The 27,096-nt window shown below is 47.1% G+C and overlaps 1 protein-coding gene across 1 annotated transcript in view; it reads right to left on the reverse strand.

Annotated features, from left to right (window-relative positions):
- Window positions 1–5,106: 5,106 nt before the first annotated feature.
- The window catches only part of SLC5A11 (solute carrier family 5 member 11), a 41,325-nt gene continuing 19,335 nt past the window's right edge, over window positions 5,107–27,096 (reverse strand). The window contains exons 9-17 of the mRNA XM_025416139.3: window positions 25,438–25,518; window positions 23,150–23,355; window positions 17,056–17,191; window positions 10,659–10,766; window positions 10,140–10,290; window positions 8,476–8,644; window positions 7,882–8,097; window positions 7,055–7,223; window positions 5,107–5,339 (exon numbers count right to left, since the gene is read on the reverse strand). Of these exons, the coding sequence (XP_025271924.1) occupies window positions 5,137–5,339; window positions 7,055–7,223; window positions 7,882–8,097; window positions 8,476–8,644; window positions 10,140–10,290; window positions 10,659–10,766; window positions 17,056–17,191; window positions 23,150–23,355; window positions 25,438–25,518 (1,439 nt within the window). The 3' untranslated portion in view covers window positions 5,107–5,136. The remainder of the gene's footprint in view (window positions 5,340–7,054; window positions 7,224–7,881; window positions 8,098–8,475; window positions 8,645–10,139; window positions 10,291–10,658; window positions 10,767–17,055; window positions 17,192–23,149; window positions 23,356–25,437; window positions 25,519–27,096) is intronic.

The following is a 27,096-nucleotide window of genomic DNA, read 5'->3' on the forward strand; positions in this document are numbered from 1 at the left end:
TTTGAAGGTCTGAAGACAGACCCTCCCCTGCTTCTCTACCTGAGGTCCTTTCCCACGGGCGCCATGGCCACAGTGGTCTGTGACCATATTCCAGAGCCTTCACCCTCTTCTCACAGACCCTGTTCTTCCATCCCTTTATCCCAGGGCCCCAAGTGACATCTGGGACTCAGTGTAGAGTCTTGCATCACATGGGGTAGCAGCTCACCAACGGATGTTTCTAAACCAGTGGCCTCCACTTTCTAATATAGTGGTGGAGCTAAGGACAAGGAAAGGTCTAGCACAGCAACACCGCTGGTTCTGATGCAATCAAAGGCAGAAAGTGGAGTGATGTTGGGGCACCTCCCTCTGGAAGCCACTTCTCGGGAGGTCTCTGTAGCTCCCCTTCCCCCATCTACAATGCATCTGTGTTCTTGAGGCCATTCTGCACTTCCTGCCCTGATACCCTCACAATAAATTCCTTCTGTTTCTCTGTAGAAACTTTCTTGGGTTTGTTTCTATTACTTGCAACCCAATGGTCCCTATTTATTGCATTCCCTAAAAGGGGCTGTCCCCTTCTGCTAACTCAGGGACACAGCTGTACAGACCCCTGTGCCTCCACGCAAACCATCTTCTTCCCATACTCCCAGCCAACTCCACCTTGACATTAGCACATGTGCTGACGAGCCATACCTGGTGTGTCGGTTCTCTGTTGCTCCATGACAAATGGCCACAAAGTTGGAAACCTAAAACAACACACACTAGCTCGAGTTTCTGTGAGTCAGGAGTCCAGGCATAGCTCAGCTGGGGTCTCACAGGCTGCTGTCAAGGTGCTGGCCAGGGTCGAGGCCTCATCTGGAGGTTGGACTGACTGAGGAGGGATCCACACCTAAGCTCCCTCGAGTTGTTGTGGTTGTAGGACCGTAAGGCCTGAGGGCCTGCTTTTGCTGGCCATCAACACCCTCAGCTTCCAGAGGCTGCCTGCCGTTCCTTGGCATGTGGGCTTCCCCAATGTGGCCACTAGTTCATCAGGCTGGCGAAGACAGTCTCCAGGACAAGTCTACTGGTAACACAGTCTTACATGATGTGATATAACCACAGACTGATGACCCATCACCTCTGCCATGTTCTACTGGTTAGAAGACAGTTGGTCTGTCCACCATTGTGGGGAGGCAATTACACAGGGGCCTGAACCCCAGGAGGTGGGGGTCATGGAGGGTCATCTTAGGGTCTAAACAACACATCATAAAGCTTACTTATCACAAATGACACATGTGGGGCAATATTTGAACCAAATATTCTTTTGAAAGAAACAAAAAAAAAAAGTCAGCAAAGTTCTGTTTGTGCCCTATCTACTTGGATCTGAACAGAGTATTTATGCACATCAATAAATTCTATCTGAATGACCAAAAAAACCCACAAAATTCGCCTGTCATATCATGGTAGAAACTCAACATTTGTGTTTTTACACAAGGACCCTTAGAATTGAAGTCGGGTCTTAGAAATAATTGCTATGTGTCCTCCAGGTGAATGTTGAGGGCTTACTCTTCATGCGCTGGCCCAGACCCTGGGGAACCAACCTAGCCGCACAAGCATGGCCTTGGCTCTCAGGGCGGAACCCGGGACACAGAGCCAGGATGCAGCGAGGGAGGAGCTGTGGGGGCACCAGAGGCGGGCCTGAGTGACGGGGAGGTGGAGATCAGCAGCTTGTGCAGAGGCAGTGAGATGAAAGCCTGCAGGAACCAGACCCAGAGGGGCCCGCAGCAAAAGGCAAGGAGTGAGGCTGGGAGGTGAGGGGGAGCTGAAGCCTGAAGGGCCTCCTCTGGGGCAGTGGGGAGACAGTGAGGAAGCAGGAGGGAGACAGTCCCCATGGATTGTAACTTAGATCTGTGCCCCTAAGGGATGTCTGGGTGGCTCAGCAGTTGAGTGTCTGCCTTTGGCTCAGATCATGATCTAGGGTCCCGGGATCGAGTCCTACATCGGGCTCCCTGCATGGAGCCTGCTTCTTCCTCTGCCTGTGTCTCTGCCTCTCTCTGTGTGTCTCTCATGAATAAATAAATAAAATCTATTTTTTAAAAAAATCTGTCCGGCTGTGACAGCAGGAAATGAACTAGATTGGGGCAGAACTAGCAGCAGGAGACACCAAGAGAAGAGCTGCATGCTGGCCGGGATTAAGGGGGAAGTGGCAGGAAGGGGGTCCAATGGACAGATGAACACATCCTTAGGGAGGTAGGAGCAGCCTGATAGGCTGACTGACTGGGGGCCTCTCCCAAAGGCAAGCGCCGATCCTAAGGGCAGCCCTAGAGACCACTCACTGTCTGTGGTCAAGGGGGGCAAGCACTGAGGTTGCCCCGGTGACTGGATGAGCCATTTGGTCAACTGCATGAGCTCCAACCCTAGGGAACTGAATCCATGCAGGATTAGTGGGTATTCCTTCATCCTGGCTCCTGGGCAGGGGTTGGGCAGCCAGATCAGGGCAGGGGTGTGGCTGGGGGACATGAGGCAAGGAGCCACATGATCTCTGTGTTTGGGAGGTCGTGCATTCTTTCATTCACCAGGCACTGTGCTAGGTGTCAGTGTGAGGGACACATTCTGCCCTTGTGGAATTGTCAGTCCAGTTGGAGAGACGGTTAATCATCAGTAATAAAGTGTGATACCTGTTGTGAAGGCAAAGTGTCCTAATGGGCCTGAGTGGGATGATCCCAGAAGGCTTCCTGGAGGAGGTGGTGGTTTTTTTTTTTTTTTTTTTTTATGATAGTCACACAGAGAGAGAGAGAGAGAGAGAGAGAGAGGCAGAGACACAGGCAGAGGGAGAAGCAGGCTCCATGCACTGGGAGCCCGACGTGGGATTCGATCCCGAGTCTTCAGGATCGCGCCCTGGGCCAAAGGCAGGTGCCAAACCGTTGCGCCACCCAGGGATCCCGGAGGTGGTGTTTAAACAGAGACCAGAATAGGGCAGCCCTGGTGGTGCAGCGGTTTGGCGCCACCTGCAGCCTGGGGTGTGATCCTGGAAACCCGGGATCGAGTCCTGCATCGGGCTCCCTGCATGGAGCCTGCTTCTCCCTCTGCCTGTGTCTCTGCCTCTCTCTCTCTCTGTGTGTCTATGAATAGATGAATAAAATCTTTAAAACAAACAAACAAACAAACAACAACAAAAAAAAAAAAAAACAGAGACCAGAATAGGAGTTGGCCCAAAGAGGAAGGAGGGATCCAGATGCCTGGATGGCTCAGTGGTTGAGCATCTGCCTTTGGCTCAGGTCGTGATCCCAGAGTCCTGGGATTGAGTCCTGCGTCAGGATCCCTGCACAGATCCTGCTTCTCCCTCTGCCTATGTCTCTGCCTCTCTCTCTGTGTGTGTCTCACATGAATAAATAAATAAAACCTTAAAAAAAAATAAAAGAGGAAGAAGGGATCTTTAGGCAGAGAGAAGGCAGATACACTTGTAACCATACTTCTGGGGCACCCAGCTGGGCCCGGAGGCGGGAAAGCATGAAAGCCTTAACCTACAAGAGGAGAGTGATCGGAGTCCAAGCCAGAGGCCCGGCCATCAGGGGCAAGTCCCATCAGGGAATGTAGACTTCATCCCGGGAGCTTGGGGAAGTGGCTGAAGGATTCTAAGCAGAAGAGTGACCCGGTCAGGTTAGCTCGCTCTGCCTGTGGCTGGACGATGAGCAGGACTGGAGCCAGGAAGGCCAGTCGGGAGGCTGCGGCGGGCCCTGGGGAAGAGACGGCCGTGGCCTGCACGTCCTGGAGACATGCACTTCTGACCCCCCAGCGGCGGCAGAGGTCCTCGGGGCTCGGGGCTCGGGCTCGGGGCTCGGCCAAGGGCAGCACGGGGGAGGAGCCCAGACCCAGCAGAGCCTGCCGCCTCCCCTCCCGGCCCTCGGCCCTTGGAGCAAGACGCTGAGCTGGGGGCCAGTTACTGAGGGTCTGGGGAGTAGCCAAGTTAGCAAACGGCTCCCCAGAGAGGCTGGGGTGCACCCTCACCCAGCCCACGGCTGTCCCTGGCTTCCATGTGGCAGAGCCGGGCCTCCGAGCAGGCTGGGCCCAGCTACTGAGGACATCGGTCGGAACTCCAAAGACGCGCTGAGTGACTGACCTAAGTGAAGCCAATGGCTGGGCAGCTCCAGGGCTTCCTGTCCATGTTCCTTTGAAGTGTGGAAATCGGGGTCCGGGGGAGATGCTGGGTTCCATCTCTGCCACACCAGTCAGTGGTTCACCAGGGACCGGAATCCTTGCTCACGGTGTGGCCCTGCAGGTGCTGGCCGGGCAGGTGCAGGCCCTGGCTCGCAGTCGGGCATGTGGCGAACGCAGCTGAGCCCAGAACAAATCAGGGTGCTGCTACAGTGTGGAGAGTGGCTGCTCTGCAGGTCAAAACCCCACCGCCCTGTGCCCATCCCTGGCCACTTGAGAGGACGCAGCATTGTGTGGATTAAGCAGAAACGGTCTATGCCAGCACTTGGGAAATACACATAGTTCCTCGATTTTCTTTCTTTCATTCTTTTTTTTTTTTTTAAGATTTTATCTATTTACTCATGAGAGACAGAGAGAGAGAGACAGAGACCCAAGCAGAGGGAGAAGCAGGCTCCTGCGGGGACCCTGATGCGGGATTCGATTCCAGGACCCTGGGATCACGGCCTGAGCCAAAGGCAGGCGCTCAACCACTGAGCCACCCAGGCGTCCCTATAGATTTTCCTAAAGCACGAGATTCTAGGGAGCCACCGCTAGTCTACTTCCCAGAGGTGCAGGGGAAGGCGAGCGACGGGCTGCAGGTCCCTCCTCCCACCTTGTAGGGGAGCCCGGGAAAGTCCAAAGGCCAGCGCTCAGCTCTGGAGATGTGGCTGCCCCCGCCCCGAGGTCTTGTGCATCTCCCTGCTTGTTTATCCCCCTGAATTCCACTCTCCACTCTTCGCGCCGCAGGATAGACAAGAAGAGTAAATAGCCTTTTGAGAAAAGACAGCTTTGATGCTTCTTTTTTCCCTTGCCTTCTACCCTCCATTCCCTTTTAAGAAAAGAGCTAAAATGTCATGTGGAAAATGGCCCATGAACTCCTCTGAAGCCTCACGGTAAACAAACAAAGCTTTATTATTGATTTTCTTTCATTACAAAAACAGGGATGGACAAAAAACTAGACCCCTGGGCTCCCCCCCTCCCCCCACGTTAAGCAAAGTAGCCCCAGAGAAAGATGCTGCAGCTAATGCAGATAATGAGGTTGATGTCCAGAAGGGTTTTCACGAGGGGGTTTTCTTCCAAGGAAACCATGACGGGTTCTGCTTTGCTTGGTGGCTCCTTGCCAGAGCTATCCATCCCACAGAGCCACAAGATGGCTCGCACCACTTTGGACCGCTTGGGGGTTGTGTCACCTAAAAGAACCCAAAATGAAGGTCATGAGGATGGGCCATGTCTCCCAGAGAGGGGCGCAGAGGGGCCAACCAGGTGTGTTCCGGGCACAGTGAGAAGTACTTTCCAGAAGTACTGTTTCTGGAAAGTATTCATGAATACCTTAATCGGGAAGACTAATTCTGGAAGAGTGGTACTTTCAGACTTTTCATCATTTTCAGATGAAGCAGCAGAGCCTCACTTGACTAACTTGAGTGAAGCCACGTAGCTGGTAAGCAGTGGCAGAGGTGGGTTTAGGAGCAGAGCTCTCCGCTTCCCTCCTCTGAATCACAGGAGGCCCAAGGGAGAAGGGCACTCTATTTTTTTTTTTAAGATACATATTTTTTATTATTATTTATTCATTTGAGAGAGAGAAAGAGAGAGAGTACAAGTAGAAGCAGGAGAAGGGGGGAGGGTCAGAGGGAGAGGGAGAAGCACGCTCCCCACTGAGCAGGAGCCCCATGCAGAGCTTGATCAGGACCCCAGGATTATGACCTGAGCCAAAGGCAGACTCTCAACCAACTGAGCCACCCTGGCACCCTGGGAGAAGGGCACTCTTTTCTTTTTTTTTAAAGACACTTAACAACAACAAAAAAAAAAAAGGGGGGGGGGCCTCAAAAAAAAAAAGACACTTAACAACTGAGCCACCCAGGTGCCCCGAGAAGGGCACTCTTGTGGGAAACTATTTCCCCATTCAGAACTAGGGCTGCAGGCTCCATTGCCTTTGGAGCTAGGCAGATGGTCAGGGGGAGCCACTTTGCGTATTATCTTGTCAAATATGGACCAGGAAAGATTCTCTCATTTTTCTTAAAACACATGGCCTTCTGGATCAATCCTTGAATTTCCCATGTTAGGCTGACATCGATACTTATCCACAGCACATTTGTATTCACATGTATATTTATATATGTAAAAAGCCACGTGTGATGATAAATGACAGCCCAGAGCCAGAGGGTCATGGGGCAATAGGGGTGAGTGGGGACCTTGGCTAATGGAAGGACACAGCCCAGGTCTAAAGTGCCTGCTTTCGGGATCCCTGGGTGGCGCAGCGGTTTGGCGCCTGCCTTTGGCCCAGGGCGCGATCCTGGAGACCCGGGATCGAGTCCCACATCGGGCTCCTGGTGCATGGAGCCTGCTTCTCCCTCTCCCTCTGCCTATGTCTCTGCCTCTCTCTCTCTCTCTCTCTCTCTCTCTGTGACTATCATAAAAATAAAAAAAAATAAAAAAATAAAAAAAAAAAAGTGCCTGCTTTCAAAGGTCCAGACAATGTTAGTCATGCAGCCCTGGGAAAGATGGAAATCTGGAATTTTATGTGAAATCTCTAGAGTTTTCAATGTCAACTCACCTTTTATTAAAATGGTAGGTGGGCTAAACCACAGTGTGTCTGCAAGCTGCCAGTTTGAACCAGGTAATTTAGAGAATGCCAGTAGTGTTCCCCCAAAATTGTGGGATTTTGTGGGGATTAAGTGCTGTGTTTTAGCAAGCTCTTGACATGTGTTTGCTGTTATTCCTCTCCGCTGAGCATACGTGGAAACTTACTGAAGAGCCCACTTCCACTGTCTGGCCCAGACATTCGGGGTCAGGGGATGCTAGCATTCTGAGTCTGCCCATTTTCTCCCTTGTGATTTGGTAGAAAAATCTCCCCTTAAACACCTAATGCTTCCTGGGCTTCTACCATAACCGAGGAGAGGTAACTCACAGCTATGGCATTGGGATATGTTTTCTTGAACAATCTCCAGCTGGATGTTGGTGACGCTGGCTTCTGGTGTCCCATTCTGAGAGATGGTAAGAGGCAGGGGAGTTGCTGGGGGCACCTGTTCCTTCTGGACAATGGGGTCATGACGAGTAAACCAGGTCAGGCGGCTTACCTAAGGAGCAGACATGAATCAGATTAGGGTCCCCTGCTCGACTCTGTGTTCAGCCTCACGTGTGAGAATGCCCCCAGCCCAGCCCTGTCGCTGAATGTCCGAACAAGTTTCAACTCCCTGCACTCTTCAGATCAATGCACATTCCCCACCCCCCCACCATTCCCCTGGCTTTCTTTGGCAGCCCTAATTCTGTTGGGACCTCACCTTCCCTCATTCGGACCCCCAGAGCTTAACCCTAGCCTGGGACTTTTGGGGGACCCCCTCCCATCAGCCATTCAGCACATGCATTTCTCCGGCCACAGAGAATGAACTGGTTCATGTGTAAGCATGTGTCAAGCTGACTCCATCGATGGGGATCAGGAACTCTGCCGGAAATACTGGGACAAACGTGTTTCTGCTTTTGCTTGAGGAGTATGAGAAAAGATAACATCCCTGGAAACTGCCAGCGCCACGAGCGTGGTGCCTGAAAATTGAGGCAGAAACGAAGGATGGATTCGGATGGTCTTCTGTCCGGTTTCAAGCTGTCCCTATAGCCCAACCCTAGGTGTCCTAGCTTTTTGAACAATCAAACCCTCTTTGTTGAGGCCAGTTTGGGTCAGTTTTGTGTCGCTTGTGGCAAAGGGTCTCAGCGGTTATATAGTATCAAACACAAATGTACCATCTCCTTGGAGGGTGGCTCCGTGAACCAGCTCACGGTGGAAACAGTGATCAGTGTCACTGCAGACAGAATCATGGAGAAGTAGAGGTAGTGGATATCCTTCACCACGGAGGGGCGGTCATCCGGCTGGTCACACCGAGGCTGCACATAAACGAAGTCCAGGACCATCCGAATCAAGCCAAGGAGAAGGCCCAAGATCAAACCTGAGAAGGCACCCTGCAAACCAGAGCAAGGCCATCTTAGAGGCATCCAGGGTTATGGGACGGCCGGCCTGCACCTCTGGAGACCTCGACAAGCCTCGACGAGGCTTCTCAAGAGCTTGCCTTCCTAGGGATACAGGCATCAGTAACTTGAAAAGGATTGGAGCTACTTACCTTTTTATCTTTCACACATGACTAATCATTTATGCATAATTTACTCATTTCTTGTTAATTTAGCTTCCCTGTTTCATGACACCATGCATTGAAACAGAACGCCCATGGTTGCTTTCCAAAGGCCAGGTAGCCCCCTTCCCACCCCTCCATCCACAAAACTCCTCCGTAAAGCCACCCATGTCATATGCCAACCTGGGGGGCGGCTCTCATCCAGAGCTACCTTTTCATTGGTCCGCTTCCAAAAACATCCCATGATGAAGACCACAGCCACTGGTGGCTGCAGATAGGAGCTGATGGACTGGATATAAATGAAGAGCTGGCCCCCCTGGCTGGCCTGGACCACGGGGATCCAGGCGATGGAGACCAGCACCAGCAGCAACACGAAGGCCCTGGTGCCAGGTGGAGAGAGACCCCTCATTAGTATGTCTCCCCCAGACACTTACTGCTCTCTCTCTTTCTCAATATCTTTATTGCGGTAGAGAATACAGATCACGACTCGCCCATTTTCAGTGTACATCTCTGGGCAACGCAATCAAGTTGCAGAACATCCATTACTCCAAACAAGTTCCTTCGTGCCCATTTACAATGTATTCCTTATCTGCTTCTGTTTCTACAAGTTTGCCTTTTCTAGAAATTTCATATAAATAGGATTAAACAATATATGGCCTGTTGCAGAGGTTCATCCATGCATCATGCGCTATCACAGTATGTCATTCATTCTTATTGTCAAAAAATATTCCATGTAATGGATTTACCATTACACACCACTGTTTATCCTACAGTGGTCAGCAGACACTTGAGTTGTTTCTATTTTTCCACTCTTGTAAACAAAAGGTTCTGTGAACATTTGTGTTCGACTCTTTATGTAAACGTATGTTTTCATTTCTGAGAATGCAACTGCTCGGTCATATGAGAAGTTTTATGTTTAAAATTTTTTTTTTAACTACCAAACTGTTTTGAACAGTTGAACCATTTACATTCTCACCCATAGTGTTAGGAAAACTCCAATTTCTCTATCTCTTTGTCTGTCTTTTTGATTATAGCCATTCTAGTGGGCACCTCATGGTTTCTCCGTCTTCTAGGGATATGATCTCATGTCCTAGATCATTCTAGATCACAAATCCTTTGTCAGCTACATGGCTTGCAAATAGCTTCTCCATATTTGTGGCTTGTCTTCTCATTTCCTTAATGATGTCTTTTGAAGTGAAAAAGTTTTAACTTTTGATGAAGTCTAATGTATTTTTTTTCTTTTATGGCTTATGTTTGTGGTGTCAGACTTAAGAACTCTTTCCCTAACCCAAGCCTGAGACAGCCCTCAGGCCCCCAAGGTGCTTATTACACAGTCATCCTGTCTCCTGGCTCTCTTATGTATTTTACAGAAGATTTGCCTACCATCCCTTTCAGTCCTTACTGTTCCGCCGCCGTTAGACTTCGGACCTTGCAGACTTTGGAAGAGAAACTCCCCCCACCCAGTATCCAAAATCCCTTCCTCCCTTCGACCTGGCTAATTCCTATTCATGCCTCAGGTCCCACCCAGTCCAGGCTGGGAACTCCTCTAAATCCCCACATCTCCTTGCTCCTCCTCATAGCGCTCATTGGGGTTATAATTTCTTTTTAAATTCTCCTTTCTTATTAATTATCTTCTCTTTAGTTTTGTGAAGGCAGAAACTGAATCTTTGCTTTTCCCTGCTCTGCACCCAGCCACCTGGCACAAAGTAGATGCTCAGTGAACATCTCTTGAATGTGTGATTTACTCATACACAGATGATGACCCTCATCTTTGCCATCCGAGGAGGCTGAGCCTGTGGGTGGGCCCAGCTTTCTCCTCCCTGGGTATCTAAACTTTTCACCCTCCTTCCTCAATCCCACTCAGTGCTGTCTTACCTGCCTACAATCATGAGCTCCTTTTCTGATGCTCGAGGCCGGATGTAATTCCAGAGGTCCATGGTGAAGATGGTGCTGGCACTGTTAAAGATGGAGGTGAGGGAGGACATGAGCGCCGCCACCATCACAGCCATCATGAGCCCGCGGAGCCCTGGAGGCAAAAGGAAGGTCTATGGGCCTCAGGCTTTTCCTGCTAACTGCTGCTGCCTCACTCATGACCCCCATATCCCAGGCCCATGGCGCCAATTGATCCAGCAGGTGCCGCTGGAAGGAAGCAGAACTCAGAGGTGAGCCATGAGGAGGGCCTGGGGTTGGGGGGCCGGGGGGCATCGGGCAGAGCGCCCTGGATAGCCAGGGCCTGGGTTTTATTTGAGGGCTCTGGCTCTGGGGCTCAGTCCCTCAGCCCAGAGCGCATTCCCTCCTGCTGTCCTCCCATCTCATCCGTCCCTCGGATCAGGCCCCAGCCAAGGTCTTCCTCCTTTCTGGGTGCTCCAGGGGCCTCCACGTAGGGGGCATTACCTGTGGGCAGGAGCTCCAGCACAAGTTTGGGATATGCGATGTCAGAGCAGCCAGAGGGGTTGCTACAGACCTTCAGGCAGGTTTCTGGATCCGCACAAGCCACTTGATCTGTGGAAGAAACGAGGCTCAGAGTGAGCAGACACAGGCCCTCTAAGCCCAAGCCCAGCCAAGACACGGCCGGACACGGGCCAGAGCCAGGAGACAGGATGACTGTATATACGGTGTATAGCTCTATGAAATAAAAAAGGAACCTAGAAGTTATAAACCATGACCTTCTTACTTAACCTGCCCTATCTGTAAAATTGGGACAATAACATAACTCTACTTCATACGATTATAATGGCTGAGATGCCATAGTAAGCTGATATGTAGGAAGTGATGAATACACTGAGGCTGCTATTACTATAACCCAAATAATGCTGAGCTACCTCAGGACTCCTGGGTGGCTCAGAGATTGAGCATCTGCCTTTGGCTCAGGGCATGATCCTGGGGTCCTGGGATCAAGTCCTGCATCTGGGTCCCTGCAGGGAGCCTGCTTCTCCCTCTGTCTATGTCTCTGCCTCTCTTTCTGAGTCTCTCATGAATAAATAAATAAGATCTCAAAAAAAAAAAAAAAAAAAGCTGAGATACCTAGTAGCCATTCTACACAGTATCCTGCAACAGGCTGCATCCCCAAACTCCTCCAAAAGGGGACACAAGCAATTCACATCTTGCCTGCAGTTCCTTGGAGGTGCACAGAATGCCATCAGCTGACACAGGGCAAATACTTTCTAAATCCCTCTTCTCCCCATCTCCTCAATAGCTGTTCTCATTTTAGGCTCCTAACAACCCAACTGTGCTGGGTGAATTTCTCTCTCTTCCTCTTCCTGCATTTCTGTGTCTCCTGCTCTCCTAAACAGCATTCTGATTTTCTAGTGTAAATCCAACTAGCCTTCCTGGCATCCGTAGTTATTCATCTCTTCCTAGTATGAGGATGAACACATCCCAAGCATACAAGCTTAGGCCTCCTGCTTGGAGGACAGAGAGTATGGCACAGAGTAGGTGCTCAACAAATTCCTATGGGGCAGAGGCTAGCTATTACAGTGCTCCTGTGTGAGGAAAGAGGACATTACAACAGTTTCACAGATGAAGAATCGGGGCGAGGGACCTGATTACAAACCCCTAACAAGGTCATGTTAGAGGCAGAGTTGAAACTCAGGTCTCCTGACTCCCAATTCATTTTTTCAGAGAAGATAGACCAAGATAGTGTATGCTTTTCTATCTTTAATGAGTCTGCAGTAACCCATCCAAGGCTTAATCCTGACCACTGGGACCTTCAGAACTCTGTATCACCTCAGTGGTTTGGCACCTGTGTCTGCATAATACCTTTCTTGTCACCTTCTGACTTTCTCAGCTCCTGGGATCTGAACTAACTGATGCTCCTCACCAACTCCCCAATGCCTACCCAACACCACCCATCCCAGCTGGGCCACTTATTACCTCTCAAGTGGATCAAAGTGTAACTCTCATGAACTCCTCCTGAGCCCCCTCTGCTCAATCCCAAGTCTTCAGTCCTAGCTCCTCATTCTGAAGAGTGATAGGCTGTCAGCCCATCCAGAACCTTAGAATACAAGCAAGCATGGAGCCATTCACCGCTTATGCCAATCTCCTGCCTGGTTCCAGTGCAAATCAATGTCATGATGACCATTTACCAGAGACCTCAAATGTAGATGTTTGACAGCATCTCCAGATGAGGTTGTATGCTAAGCCTCTATATTTTTACCTGCATTAAAACTGCTAATTTAATAAATGTAACCACTTGAAGGACATCACAATTTTAAAATACAATATTGTTGTATCTTCATTTTCTTTTTAAGGTAACATAAGACCCAAGAAATGGAGATAGCCCTGGGCCCTTTCATCCACTGGGAAGTCCAAGGGCAAACTGATCTTCATAAAATTTCTCCACACATTGTCATGTATTTTCAAGGCTGAGACTCTTCACCCACTAACAGCCACCCATGGGTACTATGGCCACAATAATAATACAATCACTGTGGAATAGAAGTAGATGCCCCCAAAGCTCTGGTTCAAGCCTCAAACAAAATTAAGACTGTAGTCCAAAAGTGATACTTGATAAGAAGAAACAATCTTGAGGAAAATACTTTTTTTGACAAGTCAAAACTCTTGGCTTTTTTTTTTTTTTTCTCTCTTTTGAAAAGTCTTTTAAAAAGATAAGGAAACAGTTTCATTCTCATGCCCAGAACATTGTAAGGAGCCACTTAGGTCGGGCAAAGGTCTTGTTCACATCCATATCATACAGGCTTTGCCTCTTTTTGTCCAAAAGCACCCCTTCCCTCAAGATTTATTTACTTTATTTTTTTAAAGATTTTATTTATTTATTCATGAGAGACAGAGAGAGAGAGAGAGAGAGAGAGAGAGAGAGGCAGAGACACAGGCAGAGGGAGAAACAGACTCCATGCAGGAAGCCTGATGCAGGACTAGATCCTGGGACTCCAGGATCACACCCTGGGCCAAAGGCAGGCACTAAACCACTGAGCCACCCACGGATCCCATGATTTATTTACTTTAGATAAAGAGAAAACTTGATCTCAGGACCCCAAGACCATTACCAAAGCTGAAACCAAGAATCAGTCACCCAACCTACTGAGCCACCCTGACACCCCCAAAAGCTCCTCTCTTCAAGGTTCACTGAGAAGGAGCAAGGCTCTCCCTGGGATACTTAATTAACTACACAATTTAACCTTTGGTTGTTAACCTTAGGTTGTTTAACCTTTTAGACCTGCACCTTTCAACCATGAAACATGACAGACAGTTTACAAAGCATGTTTGTGGCAGTTGTCCTTGTCTGTTCAGCTTAAAGAATATATTCATTGGGGGTGCCTAATAAGAATATATTCATTAGTCAGTTAAGTATCTGACTCCTGATGTCAGCTCAGGTCTTGATCTCAAGGTTGTGAGTTCAAGCGCCTCATTGGGCTCCATGCTGGGCAAGGAGCTTATTTCAAAAAAAAAGAACACATTCATCTTAAGGATATTAGTTGGCTCAGCTAAGCTACAACAGAAACCAACAGTCTTATGAATCACCATTTGGTAACAGTCATCCACGTGTCTTGGGTTAATTAATCAACCATTTCATGTATGGTGTGGGTTCTCTTATCAGACCCTCTGATGCTTGGCATAAAGGGGCCTCTGGCAAGCTCAGATCCAAACACCACTAAATCTCCTACTTCCAAATGCTAACATTCACTGAAGTATCACTATGACACATAAAGACTATACATATATACCTTCCACTGTATTCTTCATAACTCCATTGGTAAGGCGTGGTTATTACACCTATTTTAAAGATAAGTAAATTGAGGCCCAGAAAGGTAACAAGGCTTCCCCAAATCATACAGCTAATAAATATTATGAATAGGTCTCATATCCTTCGTGTATTCCAGAGCTCAAGTGGGAACAATTTGCTTTGTGAATGGATATACTTCTTGACTTGTGTTTTATTGTTTTTAAGGGTGGTTTTTCCTGTCTCTTAATTTCCACTATGGTTCCTTTCAAAGTTTGTGCCGTTTCTCAGATGGATTAGTGGAAGAAGGTGTTGCCCAGTCTCATTATAGCTCAGGACTGGAGCATCCTTTTGAATGGTCTTTGGACCCAAATGAAGACTCAGTGGGATAGCTGGCAGAGCAGAGATGGAGGGAGACATGGAAACAGGAAGGAGGAGTGGCTTGGCCTAGACCCTGGCTTTTTAGGCAAGAGCTTCTCAATCTCCTGGGGAATTTATTAAAAACAGATTGCTGGGCAGCTCCTGTGGCGCAGTGATTTAGAGCCACCTGCAGCCTGGGATGTGATCCTGGAGACCCGGGATCGAGTCCCACATCGGGCTCCCTGCGTGGAGCCTGCTTCTCCCTCTGCCTGTGTCTCTGCCTCTCTCTCTGTGTGTCTCTATGAATAAATAAATAAAATCTTAAAAAAAAAAAAAAGATTGCTGGGCCCCAACCTCAAGAGATTCTGATTCAGTAGGTCTTGGACGGGCCCCAAAAGTTTGTGTTTCTAACAAGGTGACATCAGTGCTGCTGGACTGGACTGGACTTCCCACACTTTGAGAAGCACTTGTCCAGGCCTTCAAACACACCATGCCCACCTTACCCTCTCCACCCTACCTCGCTCTCAAATTCCTTTCACTTATTGTTAGTTCCATATGCTAGAGTGTTCTAATTTATATCTTATCTTGCTTTTTCATGAGTACCAGACTCATTCATTACATTACGAAGTCGTTAGGGACATAGAACATGGCATTATGTTTCACTTAATCATGATTGCTGATTGGCTACCTGTTAAGAATGATGGTCAAGGTCTTGAGATTGATCTTCCAGACATTGATCCAAAGCTTAACGTGTTATTTGCTAAGAGAGACAATAGCATGATTAAGGGTTGGGGTTTGGAGGCAGATGCACCTGGGTTCTATCCCAGCTCACCCAGCACTAGCCAGGTTAACTTCTGGCAAGCCACTTAACCTAGGAAGGGTCTAGATTGCTCTTCCTTAACCCCCATATCCAATCCATTATTAATCTTGTTGAATGCACTCCAAGATATATTTTGAAACCATCCAGGGTACTTGGGTGGCTCAGTCGGTTAAGCATCCGACTCTTGATTTCAGCTTAGGTCCTGATCTCAGGGTCATGAGATCACATCAGGCTCTGTGCTGAGTATGGAGCTTACTTAAGAGGCTATCTGTCTGTCTGCCTCCCTCCCTCCTTCTGTCCCTACTGCCCCTCCAAAAAAAAAAAAACCCACCCATATGAACCAACTGTTGCCTCTTCTCCTCACAGAGGCCACCCCTGGAAACCTTATCAGAAGAAGCCCCACTCAGCATCCCTGTGACATCTCCCTGTGCCTTTTACTCACAGCTCTCAACACAATCAATGGATATCTCATTTACTTATTTCCTTATCTTTGTGTGTCTCCTCCACCACTAGAATGTGAGCCCACAATGGCAGGGATACTTTTTGTCTTGTTCATTTATGAATCCCTAAGTTTTCCTAGAATAAAGCCTAGCAGATCACTGACTCTCAGAATGTTTGATGGACACATGGAAGAATAAATGAGTGGATGAGCTTCAATATCTTCATCTGTAAATGAAAAGAGCCGTAACAGTATCAACTTCATAAGGTTGTTTTGAGGAATAAATGAGATAATATATAAAATGAGAGTAAGCCCTTCTATGGTGGTTACCTTGTGCTGACTGCTTTAAGCCTTATGAAAGATTATCCCATTTTTATGAGTGAGGGAACAGAGGCAAGTGATTTTCCAAGGTCATACAGCTAAGAAGTGGCAGAGCCAGGATTCTAGCAGCAACATCCAAATCAGAGTCCATATTCAGAACCACCACATGATGAATGTAGGTTGTTTAAAGTTGTGTTCTTTGTTCATATGTCAAGCCTTACCCAAAAGCTGTGTATTTTCCATCAAGTCACCACAAATCCCAAATCCCAGTTCTTACTCTGATATGGGTTTTTCCAAGCCTTGTGTGCCTTCCCTGGAACCAGGACCAGTGACTCTGGGTTCTTCATGCCCTCTGGGCTGGAGGAGTGAGAAACCCAAGATCTTGCACCACGGACAGATCTCCCACTCTCCTTCCCCAATTCTTTGCTCCTAATGCTTATTGTCCTAAATTATTGTGACAAAAACTTCTGGACCATCCTCCTCTTTCTTTACCGATGCAAAACATTGTATAAGATAAAGCACAGGGGAGGGAGCACTCTACCTTTGAGTTAATAACAGCCTTGGTGGGTATGAAAGGAAAAGCCCACAGATGTGGAAAATGCAAAGCTTTCTTCCATACAGATCAGCAGTTCCTGACATCACAGTGACTCCCAATAACACCCTCCTCCCAATCCTGTTTATCCACACAGTGAAAACCTCATCGCCTTACCACACTAAGAAAAATTCTAAGACAAATATTCTAGTGGCTTTGACATCCCTGATTTTTGTTAAGTACCCCCAAAGGGGTTCTGTTGGACCAAAATAACCAAACCACTGAGATGAAATACTAAAAGCACAAGAATAACTCTCACATTATGCTTTAGAAAACTGACATCTGGAACCACAAGATCTTAACCTATAATTTGTGGTTTCAAAAAAATACAGTTAAAAAAATACAGTTGAGGCAAGACCCCAGATGGGTCTCCCTGCTACTGGCCTGCGACATCTACTAGACATGCCTGCTGAACCCCTGTGGGGAAACAGTATACAATCTGATGTCTGAATAGAGATGCCTCAACATCCCCCTGCAGGGACCTCAGTCCCAATCCCTGATGACAATCATATGGTTAGAACACTTCATGGGGTCTGAGATTCAAAGACCGATGACCTTTTATCCCCACTGTCTCCTCACCTGGGAAGAGGACACGACTGACCATTCCAGGAAACACCATAATGAAAAGGGGCAGCACTTTCAGGTAGGCAGCCATCAGAGAGCCTCCTTTGGCATGGGACATGTTCTTGGCAGCCAGAGACCGCTGAACGATCACCTAGAAAACAGTAGGGTGGTTGGAAGTTGAAGTGATTCTCCCTAAAAGCAAACTAAGTGTGCAGAGCTGCTTTGAAGACATCGTGGACTTAGAACCTTGGTTTGTTTGGCTTCTCTTTGAGGAAACATTGGTTTCCTATTCCCAATCTCTGTGGACCACTTGAGGAAGCTGAGAACCCCATTCCATTCCCTCCTCTTTGTCTTGGAGTTGGACCCGACCAATTAGGTTTCTCCATTTCTCTGGCTACCATGATCGGTTAAGTATGAATCCAAGGCAGGCCAATTACAACTTTCCTAGCAGAGGCCTTCATTAGAATTGCCATTTACGAAGGTAGCTTAGACTGCCGGCTGCATCTTTGCCATCATACTGCAGAAGATCCCTTAAAATTGAAGTCATCTCAGGGTGCCTAGGTAGCTCAGTCAGTTAATCTCCCTTCAGCTCAGGTCATGGTAGAGCCCAACATCAGGCTCCCTGCTCAGCGGGGAGCCTGCTTCCCCTCCCCCCCCCCACCCCGCCCACTCCTGCTCATGCTCTGTCTCAAATAAATAAAATCTTAAAAAAAAAAAAAGGTATATAAAAAAAAAAACTTATCTACTCAAAAGGAACAACTTCTTCCAGAGTTTTTTCTAAATAGGAGACTGGTCCCCAAAATCCTCCTCCTGCCTTCAGATTGAATCTACATGAGCCCAGAACTTTCTCTCCTATTTCCTTAGGTTTTGGGTCTTGAAGCATCTGGAGAAGTTACAGAGGCCTTGGTGAGTTACCAGAGCCTTTACAAGCTGGTTCAGTGACCTATGGACAAAGGGAGTGAAACGCCACATCATTACCACTGCAACACTGTGACGAGAAGGACAAAGTTGGGATTCTTCCCCTCCGCCCTTTTTTTTTAACAGCAGACAGTAATGGGATAGTCTTCCTAGAGTGTCCTGCTCCTTTTTTTGAAACCCATACCTTGTCCATAGGGCTACACTATCATCTTGGGCACAGCTGCCTAATCCAGGGCTAGGCACCTGACCCGTGCTAGACCCTTAAGCAGGATTCTTGGACTGGGACTTAGGGACTTGTCAGCTTTCCCGTTGGTCTGCAGGAGGCAATGAAGTCCTAGATGAGAAAGATGGATGGGGATCCCTGGGTGGCGCAGCGGTTTAGCGCCTGCCTTTGGCCCAGGGCGCGATCCTGGAGACCTGGGATCAAATCCCACGTCGGGCTCCCGGTGCATGGAGCCTGCTTCTCCCTCTGCCTGTGTCTCTGCCTCTTTCTCTCTCTCTCTCTCTCGCTCTATCATAAATAAATTAATTAATTAAAAAAAAAGAAAGATGGATGATGGAGACGGAAACCAGAATATGTTCCAGCAGTTTCTGAAATCTTGTTTGACTTCCTGCTGTTTGTATTCCACAAGCTAATACATCCTCCACCCCTTCCCTGAGGTAGTTTTTTTTCCAGATTTTATTTTCTTATTTGAGAGAGAAAGCATGAGCAGGGAGGAGGGGGAGAGAGAGAGGGAGAAGCAGGCTCCCCACTGAGCAGGAAGCCCGATGCAGGGCTCTACCCCAGGACCCTAAGCAGAAGGCAGATGACTGAGTCCTCCAGGTGCCCCTCCCTGAGGTGGTTTAAGTTTGATTTTTTTTTTTGTCACTTGCAACCAAGTGTATCCTGACAGGCACAAATTACATTTGTTTAGATGCCATAAATGAAAGACTCTAAAATGTAGGATTGGTTTATGTGAGGAAAGGGTAGGGGCCATGGAGGCCCTCATCCAGAGCTGGGAAGTTAGTGGTCCTTGTTTAGAAGTTGGTTTAACAAAAAAAAAAAAAGAAAGAAAGAAAGAAATTGGTTTAACTGGGGCACCTGGGTGGCTCAGTCAGTTGAGCCTCCAACTCTTGGTTTCAACTAAGGTTGTGATCTCAGGGTCGTGAGATTGAACCCTGGGTCACACTCCATGCTCAGCGTGGAGTCTGCTTAGAATTTCTCTCTTCCTCTCCCTTTGCCCCTCCCCACCCCATGCTCATTCTCTCTCTCTCTCTCTCTCTCTCTCTCTCTTTCCCTCTCTCTCTTAAATAAGTAAATAAATATTTTTTTTTTAAGTGTATAGAGGGGGCACCTGGGTGGATCAGTCAGTTAAGCATCTGCCTTCGGCTCGGGGTGTGATCCCCAGGTCCCGAGATTGAGTCCCACATCGGGCTTCCTACAGGGAGCCTGCTTCTCCCTTTGCCTGTGTCTCTGCCTCTCTCTGTGTGTCTCTCATTAATAAATTATTTTATTTATTTATTTATTTATTTATTTATTTATTTATTTATTTATGATAGTCACTCAGAGAGAGAGAGGCAGAGACACAGGCAGAGGGAGAAGCAGGCTCCATGCACCGGGAGCCCGACGTGGGATTCGATCCTGGGTCTCCAGGATCGCTCCCTGGGCCAAAGGCAGGCGCCAAACCGCTGCGCCACCCAGGGATCCCTCTCATTAATAAATTAAAATCTTTTTTTAAAAAAGAAAATGAATTATTTCATGTCGGATGAATTACTTATTGCTGGCCATGACACAGCATCAGTAAATGTATAAGTGCCATTAGGATTGTCCACTGTTACTTATCTTTTTAGTCTGTGAATCAGGAATGTTGCTTTGCCCTTCTCCTGTTCTAAAATAAGCCTAGGAGGTCCGGGGTGGCTCAGTCGGTTGAACCTCCCGACTCTTTTTTTTTTTTTAAGATTTATTTATTTATGATAGAAATAGAGAGAGAGAGAGACAGAGACACAGGCAGAGGGAGAAGCAGGCTCCATGCCGGGAGCCCGATGTGGGACTCGATCCTGGGTCTCCAGGATCGCACCCTGGGCCAAAGGCAGGCGCTAAACCACTGAGCCACCCAGGGATCCCCGAACCTCCCGACTCTTGATTTTGGTTCAGGCCATGATCTCATGGTTGTAAGATCAAGCCCTGCGTTAGGCTCCAAGCTCAGTGGAAGTTTGCTTGAGATTCTCTCCCTCTCCCCCTCACCCTGCACACACGTGCACTCTCTCTCTCATGAATAAATAAAATCTTAAAATTAGCTTAGGTATAGGACTAGCAAAGCTGTGCATTCCGTAAGGCAGCACCAGCACAGTGAACCCACAGAGTCTCAGGATTCTATAGAACCCAGGTCAGTGGCTACACCATGTGGTCAAGACCAAAGTCTTGACCAAAGACCACCACGTGGTCAAGAAGGGCTTAGATTTCTAGGCCTTCTTGCCCTGCCCAACATTTGGAAGGAGACTGAGTCTTCTGTGGCTAAGTCCCCAGGCTCCTGAACAATGTGGGGTAGGTTGGAGGTGGCTTTCAAGGGGTGCAACGCTGGAATCCCAGCTAAGAAGGGCTTGAGGGATCTCAAGGAAATATTTGTGCAAATTCTTAAGTGTCAGCTGATGGTGAGCTGCATCAAGAGCAGTAACATAAACCATAGCAAAATGTAAATGTTTTTTTTTTAATGTAAATGTTTTTAATGTTTATTAACCATCCCTGGGACAAAAAGACTATGGCCAAATTCCTCATGCCTCCCTTTTCTGTAACCATTAGTAACTGCACTGTTAGTAAGGAAATAAGGAAACAAAATGTTAGCATGCCGGACCTATGAAATTTGAAGTCCACACTGTTAGTCTTGATCTGTACTGTGTCTCAAAGCCTCTTCTTCCTGAGATTTGCCAAGGGAGAGAAGATTTGCCAAGGACAGTCTCCCAAAGGGGTGGTACATGTGTATTGTGCTCACCCCTGCCTGAGTGCAGAGGAGTTCTGGCCCAGGGTGTGGACCTGGGCTCTGTTCTCAGCAGCGTCACCTGCATAAATGCCCTTGTCCCACTCCATGATCGTTGCTTGAGTTAAACTTCAATAAGTCCTGACTCTGCACTACAGCCTCCAAAATGGTACCCAGATCTCTGATCCTCAACAGGAAATGCATTTCAACTGGTGATATATTCCCTGGGTTTGAAACCTACCCGGGTATAAACAGGTGCTCCATGAAACAACTCCTTGGCACATGTACACGGTCTCCCTGCCCACGAGTATCCACTTTTCTTAGTCTTACTACATCCACCTGGAGCTCCCTTATGCATACATGAGAAATGCAAATATTGATTCTATCTCCCCTCCCCTTAACACCAAAAGGGCTTCTTATAAATGCTGTCCTGCCTCTGTGGTTCTCATTTTTTTTTTCACATCAGTTACATATATGCTGTAAGGCCTTTGCTCTGGCTGTTCCCTCTGTGACAAACTCTTCCTCAACTTTCGCAGGGAGCTCTGCTCTTCTTCGAAGCCTGTGCTTCTAAGGGTCACTTCTCAGTCCTGCCTCCCCTTAATACCCTATTTTACTCACTTATTTTTTAAAACATATGTGTATATATATATATATATATATATATATTTTTTTTTTTTTTTTTTAAGTAATCTCTACCCCCAACGTGGAGCTTGAACTCACAATCCCAAGATTAAGAGTCGCCTGTTCCATGGAATGAGCCAGCCAGGCACCCTGCCACCTATTTTAAACTGCACCCCTATATTCTCAACTCCTCTTTCCTACCCTGCTTAAAAAAAAAAAAAAAAAAAAAAAGATATTTGTCATCTTGAAATATTCCATATAATTCACTTATTCAGGGATCCCTGGGTGGCGCAGTGGCTTGGCGCCTGCCTTTGGCCCAGGGCGCGATCCTGGAGACCCGGGATCAAATCCCACGTCAGGCTCCTGGTGCATGGAGCCTGCTTCTCCCTCTGCCTATGTCTCTGCCTCTCTGTGTGTGTGTGTGTGTGTGTGTGTGTGACTATCATAAATAAATAAAAATTTTAAAAAAATTCACTTATTCATTGTCTATCTACTCCCCACTGGAAGAAGGTGAGCTCCAGGAGAGATGCAAGCCCAGTCTGGTTTGTTTACTCGTGATCTCCAAGTGCCTGGTACACAGAGGATTCACAGAGTATGTGTTGATCATCTGATACACTATAGCAATTTTAACTTCTTTTTTTTTTAAAAAAAGATCTTATTTACTTATTTATTTATTCATTCATTCATTCATTTGAGAGAGGGAGCATGAGCAGGGTAGGAGGTGAGGAGAGACAGAGGGAGAGAGAGAAGCAGACTCCCCCCTGAGCAGAAAGCCTGACATCCAGCCCCACATGGGGCTCCCTGCTCAGCAGGGACAGAGAGTCTGCTTCTCCCTCTGCCCTTCCCCTTGCTTGTGCGTGCATGTATGCATGCGCTGTCTCTCTCAAATAAATGAAATCTTAAAAAATAAATAAATAAAATGTATCATCTCTTTCTGCTTACTGAATCTTTCCAGACATTAGCAAGATGTATTAAGAGTTCCCCTTTGCAGTGGCTTAGTTGGTTAAGTGACCTACTCTTGAGTTTGGCTCAGGTCATGATCTCAGGGTTCTGAGATCAAGCCCCAGGTCGGACTCCTCCCTCAGCAAATAGTCTGCTTGAGATTCTCTCCCTCTGCCCTTCCCTTGCTCTATCTTTCTCTCTCTCAAAATAAATAAATAAATTTTTAAAAACAAATAAAAGAGAGTTCCCCTTTGCAAATATCAGCAGCTCTGGATTTTCCATTACATGAGCGAGCTCAAGAAGTCAAATAATGTATAGCAGTAGAGAGGAAAGAGCAGTTGAGCTTGAGGGCGAGGGGGAGGAGAATGCAAACAAGAGAAGAGACAGAGTGAAAAAACCCCATTCCCCAGCCCCCCAGGGAAAGAAGCGTCCTGGGGGATCCCTGGGCGGCTCAGTGGTTGAATGTCTGCCTGCAGCCCAGGGCGTGACCCTGGGGTCCTGGGATCAAGTCCCGCATCGGGCTCCTTGCACGGAGCCTGCTTCTCCCTCTGCCTCTGTCTCTGCCTCTCCCTCTCCCTCTGTGTCTCTCATGAAAAAATAAATAAAATTAAAAATTTTTTTAAAAAAAGGACAGAAGCATCCTGGACGGCACACACTCATCAGCTGCCCTGTACCTGATCCGTGCACCAGTACCAGAGGGATGGGATGGACATTCCAAATATGATCCCGGGCCATGGGAGATCAGATGTCAGGGGGTCTCGGAAAATATGGAAGGCGTCCTCTCGGGGCAGCCCGCAGCTGCTGTTCTCACTCCGGTTGCTAGCCAGGGCCAAGAAATACTTCTCCTTCAGGCCTTCCATTCCGCCAATTGCAGCAAAGCCTGGAATTCAGAGGAAGCCCAAATTTGCCAGAGACTCAGAACAATCCACAGTGAGTGGTAAGGGGATGGCTGGGTGGGTGGCATCCTATTGAGAGCAGAGCTAACAAAGAAAGTTAGTCACCTTCGAGGCTCTTCGCCTTGTTTTGATGCCTTTGGCAGTGGTCATATATTGCTTCTCAGAATACTAATAACCAATGCATCATACAAAATGCATAGGATTATAAAGGAAACCAGATATGTTGAAGGCAATCAACAAAACATCAAAACTGTGACTTAGTATGCACAGTTTTGCAGTTAATAATGCAGTTATTTGCTGCATCAAACAGTAAGACCCGGCAGTAGGTCTAATAACTATTTATTTATTTATTTTTAAGTAATCTCTATGCCCAGCGTGGGGCTCAAACTCATAGTCCTGAGATGAAGTCACACACTCCACGGACTGAGCCAGCCAGGCGCCCCTGTAATAACAATTTGGTTTCAAAGTAGCCATGAGCACAAACAGTTCTTCAGTACCTCAGCAACAACTGTGAAAACATCTGGATAAAAACATCTGAGGTATCTCTTGGTATGAGAGTCACGGAGTATTAACAAATATTCCTATGGTTTGTCGCCTACACTTACAATTTTTAAAATGCTACATTTCAATGTTAGGTTTATGAAAACATAGATGGGTGGGTTTTTTTTTTTTTTTCCCATCCAAGTTCACATGAGTATTTTTGTAAATTTTGATTATTTTTTTCAAGACTAATTTTTGTAGATGGTTCTTTGGTTCTTTGATGCTGGAAAAAAGTATGTTTGCTGTTACAAGAATACTTGTTCAATTATATAATTTATAACTTCTTTTTTTTTCAATTATATAATTTATAACTTCTAAATCCTGTGTCCTGTGAAGTGTTAAAGTCTTGGTACTATTTTGGTTTCTGTCAATTTCTCCTATTTCTAACAACTTTTGCTTTGTATATGTTGCTGCAGTCTTGGATTCTTTTTTCTTTTTTCTTTTTTAAAGTAATCTGTATACCCAGCATGGGGTTTGAACTTGACCCTGAGATCAAGAGTCAGATGCTTTACTAACTGAGTCAGCCAGGAGCTCCACTGCAATGTTACTTAATATATAAAGTTTATGTCTTCATCTAAATCTTAGAGAATGCCAAGCAAGATCAATATATTCCCATCTACATTTATCATACTAAAACTTCTGAAAATACAGAATAAAGTCTTGACGGCAGACAATGAGGGCAAGGAGGAACCCACACTACTACAGAGAAAGAAACAAAGAATTACAACAACAAAAAAGAGGGGTGACACCTAGGTGGCTCAGTCGGTTGAGCATCTGACTCTTGGTCTCTTTGTTTTGGCTCGGGTCGGGTCATGATCTCATAGGGCTCTGCCCTCATTGGGGAGTCAGCTTGAAGATTGTCTCCCTCTGCTCCTACCCTGCTCTCTCTCTCTCTCTCTGTCTCTCTTTCTCTGAAATAGATAAATAAGGGGATCCCTGGGTGGCGCAGCGGTTTAGCGCCTGCCTTTGGCCCAGGGCACGATCCTGGAGACCCGGGATCGAGTCCCACGTCAGGCGCTCGGTGTATGGAGCCTGCTTCTCCCTCTGCCTGTGTCTCTGCCTCTCTTTCTCTCTGTGTGTGACTATAATAAATAAATAAATAATAAATAAATAAATAAATAAATGAAAGAAACTAAGTTTTGGGGCGCCTGGGTGGTTCAGTAGGTTAAGAGTCTGACTCTTGATTTTGGCTCAGGTCATGAAGTTAGGGGTTGTGGGACTGAGCCCCACATTGAGCTCTTCATTCAGTGGGAGGTCTGCTGGAGATTTTCTCTCCCTCTGTGTCCTCCACCCCCACTGTCTCTCTCTCTCCCTCCAAAATAAATAAATCTTAAAAAAAAAAAGTAAGCCTCCATAAGCCCAGTTCTCTTCCAGCTAAAATAACCACATCTCAAGCAAATCACCCATGACAGGAATGCCCCAGTTGTAGGCTTTTGTCACTGGGTTTGCTGATCACAGTGATGAAAGCAGATGTCACTGAGAGAAGAGTTGTCACCCACCCAAGTGATCCTGGGGTCCCCACTTACTGTAGCCCATCAGAATGAGCGCTCCTATAAGCATGATCAGAGTCTGCAGGGCATCTGTATAGATCACAGCGGCCAGGCCACCTGGGGTTGAGGGTGGAGAAAAGCACTGAGGTGAGTGTGGGGTACCCTGATGGAGAGGAGTTACCCTGAGAAGCAGACAGAACCTGGAAGTTCAAGACCTGCCTGAGCAGATTTCTTAGTGTTGTTTGCAAAGATAGCCACAGGCTCTCCTTGCCAGGTACATGCCCATTTTGTACTGTGGCTTTCCCGCTCCTTCCATGTAGAGGTAAAGCTGATATCTTTACTTCTGAAATATGAGTTGGCCAAATGGCTTGTTACGGTGAGAGCGATACTGTACAGCTTCAAGCCTAGGCCTCAAGGGCCCAGAAGCTTCTGCCCTTGCTCTCATGTTGCCCTGAGACCATCATGCTTCTTTAAGAAGCCCACTTGCACCTCCTGGGGGGTGATGGCTCACACAGGGGAAAAGCTCAGCTAACCTCCAGCCACATGAGTGGGCTATCTTGCTCCAGCCAGCTGTTCCAGATGTCATCTACCTCCCATCCTCCATCGAGCCAGGTGAGACCAGCTAACCATAACCCTAATGGCAAATCTATCAGCATCTGGATAGCATGATCTTTCCAGTCTCTGCCCTGTACTATACCTTTCTCTCCCTTCTTATTAAAGGGGAAAGAGATCCTTATCTGATAGCACATTTACAAGTGGGCAAAGTCAGTGTGCAATAAAAAACCTGCACAGAAGTGTGGTGTTCTACTTGATTCCACTTCCCTTGCCAGCAGGAATCAGGACCCTATCATAAACGCGGAGAAACCTTTGATACTGGCCCTAACGTTCTGCTGCAATTAGCTGGCCAGACTCCAGTGATATCTTGCCACTAAAAGCCCATATCATTTCTATACTGGTGATTATTGAATATTTATCATGTGCTAGGTGAATGTTGAGTGTTTTATTCAGTCATTCAGCAAATCTCTGGTGAGCACCCTACCTAGAGGCAAACCAAACAGCATGTCCTGTCCTCAGAGAAATTAATGTAAGAGGGACACAGACCCCAAAACAAGAAAAAACAAAGATAAACTGCCTTTTGCCACTAGCAACCATTTGCTCACTCAGCGTCAGCCACTTTGCCCTTTTTTCCCCCAAACAAGCAAAGCATGTTCTCATCTTAAGAGTATTTACATGCTCCCATCCCTCTGCCTGGACTTCTCTTCCTCTGCACTTCTCTCTAGTGCTTCCTTCATATCATTTAAATGAGGTTCAAATATCACCTTAGAAAGGCCTTCCCTGAACATTCTCTATGGAAAAAACACCTCCTTACCCCATCACTCCCCGTCTCTCCCTGCTCAAACTTCCTTCAGAACACTTATCAGACTACAACAATATATCCTGATATTAGTTCTTGGTTTCCTTGTTCATTGTCTATCTCCTCATCCCCATTAGGATATAAGGTCCTTTGGAGTAAAGCTTTTGTCTGTTTTGTTTACTGCTGCTTCCTAGCACGATGTCAAGCACATGCTAGGTAATATACAGATATATTTGCAAAATGAATTACATTACACGAAGGCAGAGAAACTAGAGCAGAATATGAAGATAAAAAGGCAAATATTCAAAACCAGATACCCATCCAGGCCCTACCAGTCTCTC

The sequence above is a fragment of the Canis lupus genome, chromosome 6 (genome assembly GCF_003254725.2).
Source record: "Canis lupus dingo isolate Sandy chromosome 6, ASM325472v2, whole genome shotgun sequence".
Taxonomy (NCBI): Eukaryota; Metazoa; Chordata; class Mammalia; order Carnivora; family Canidae; genus Canis; species Canis lupus.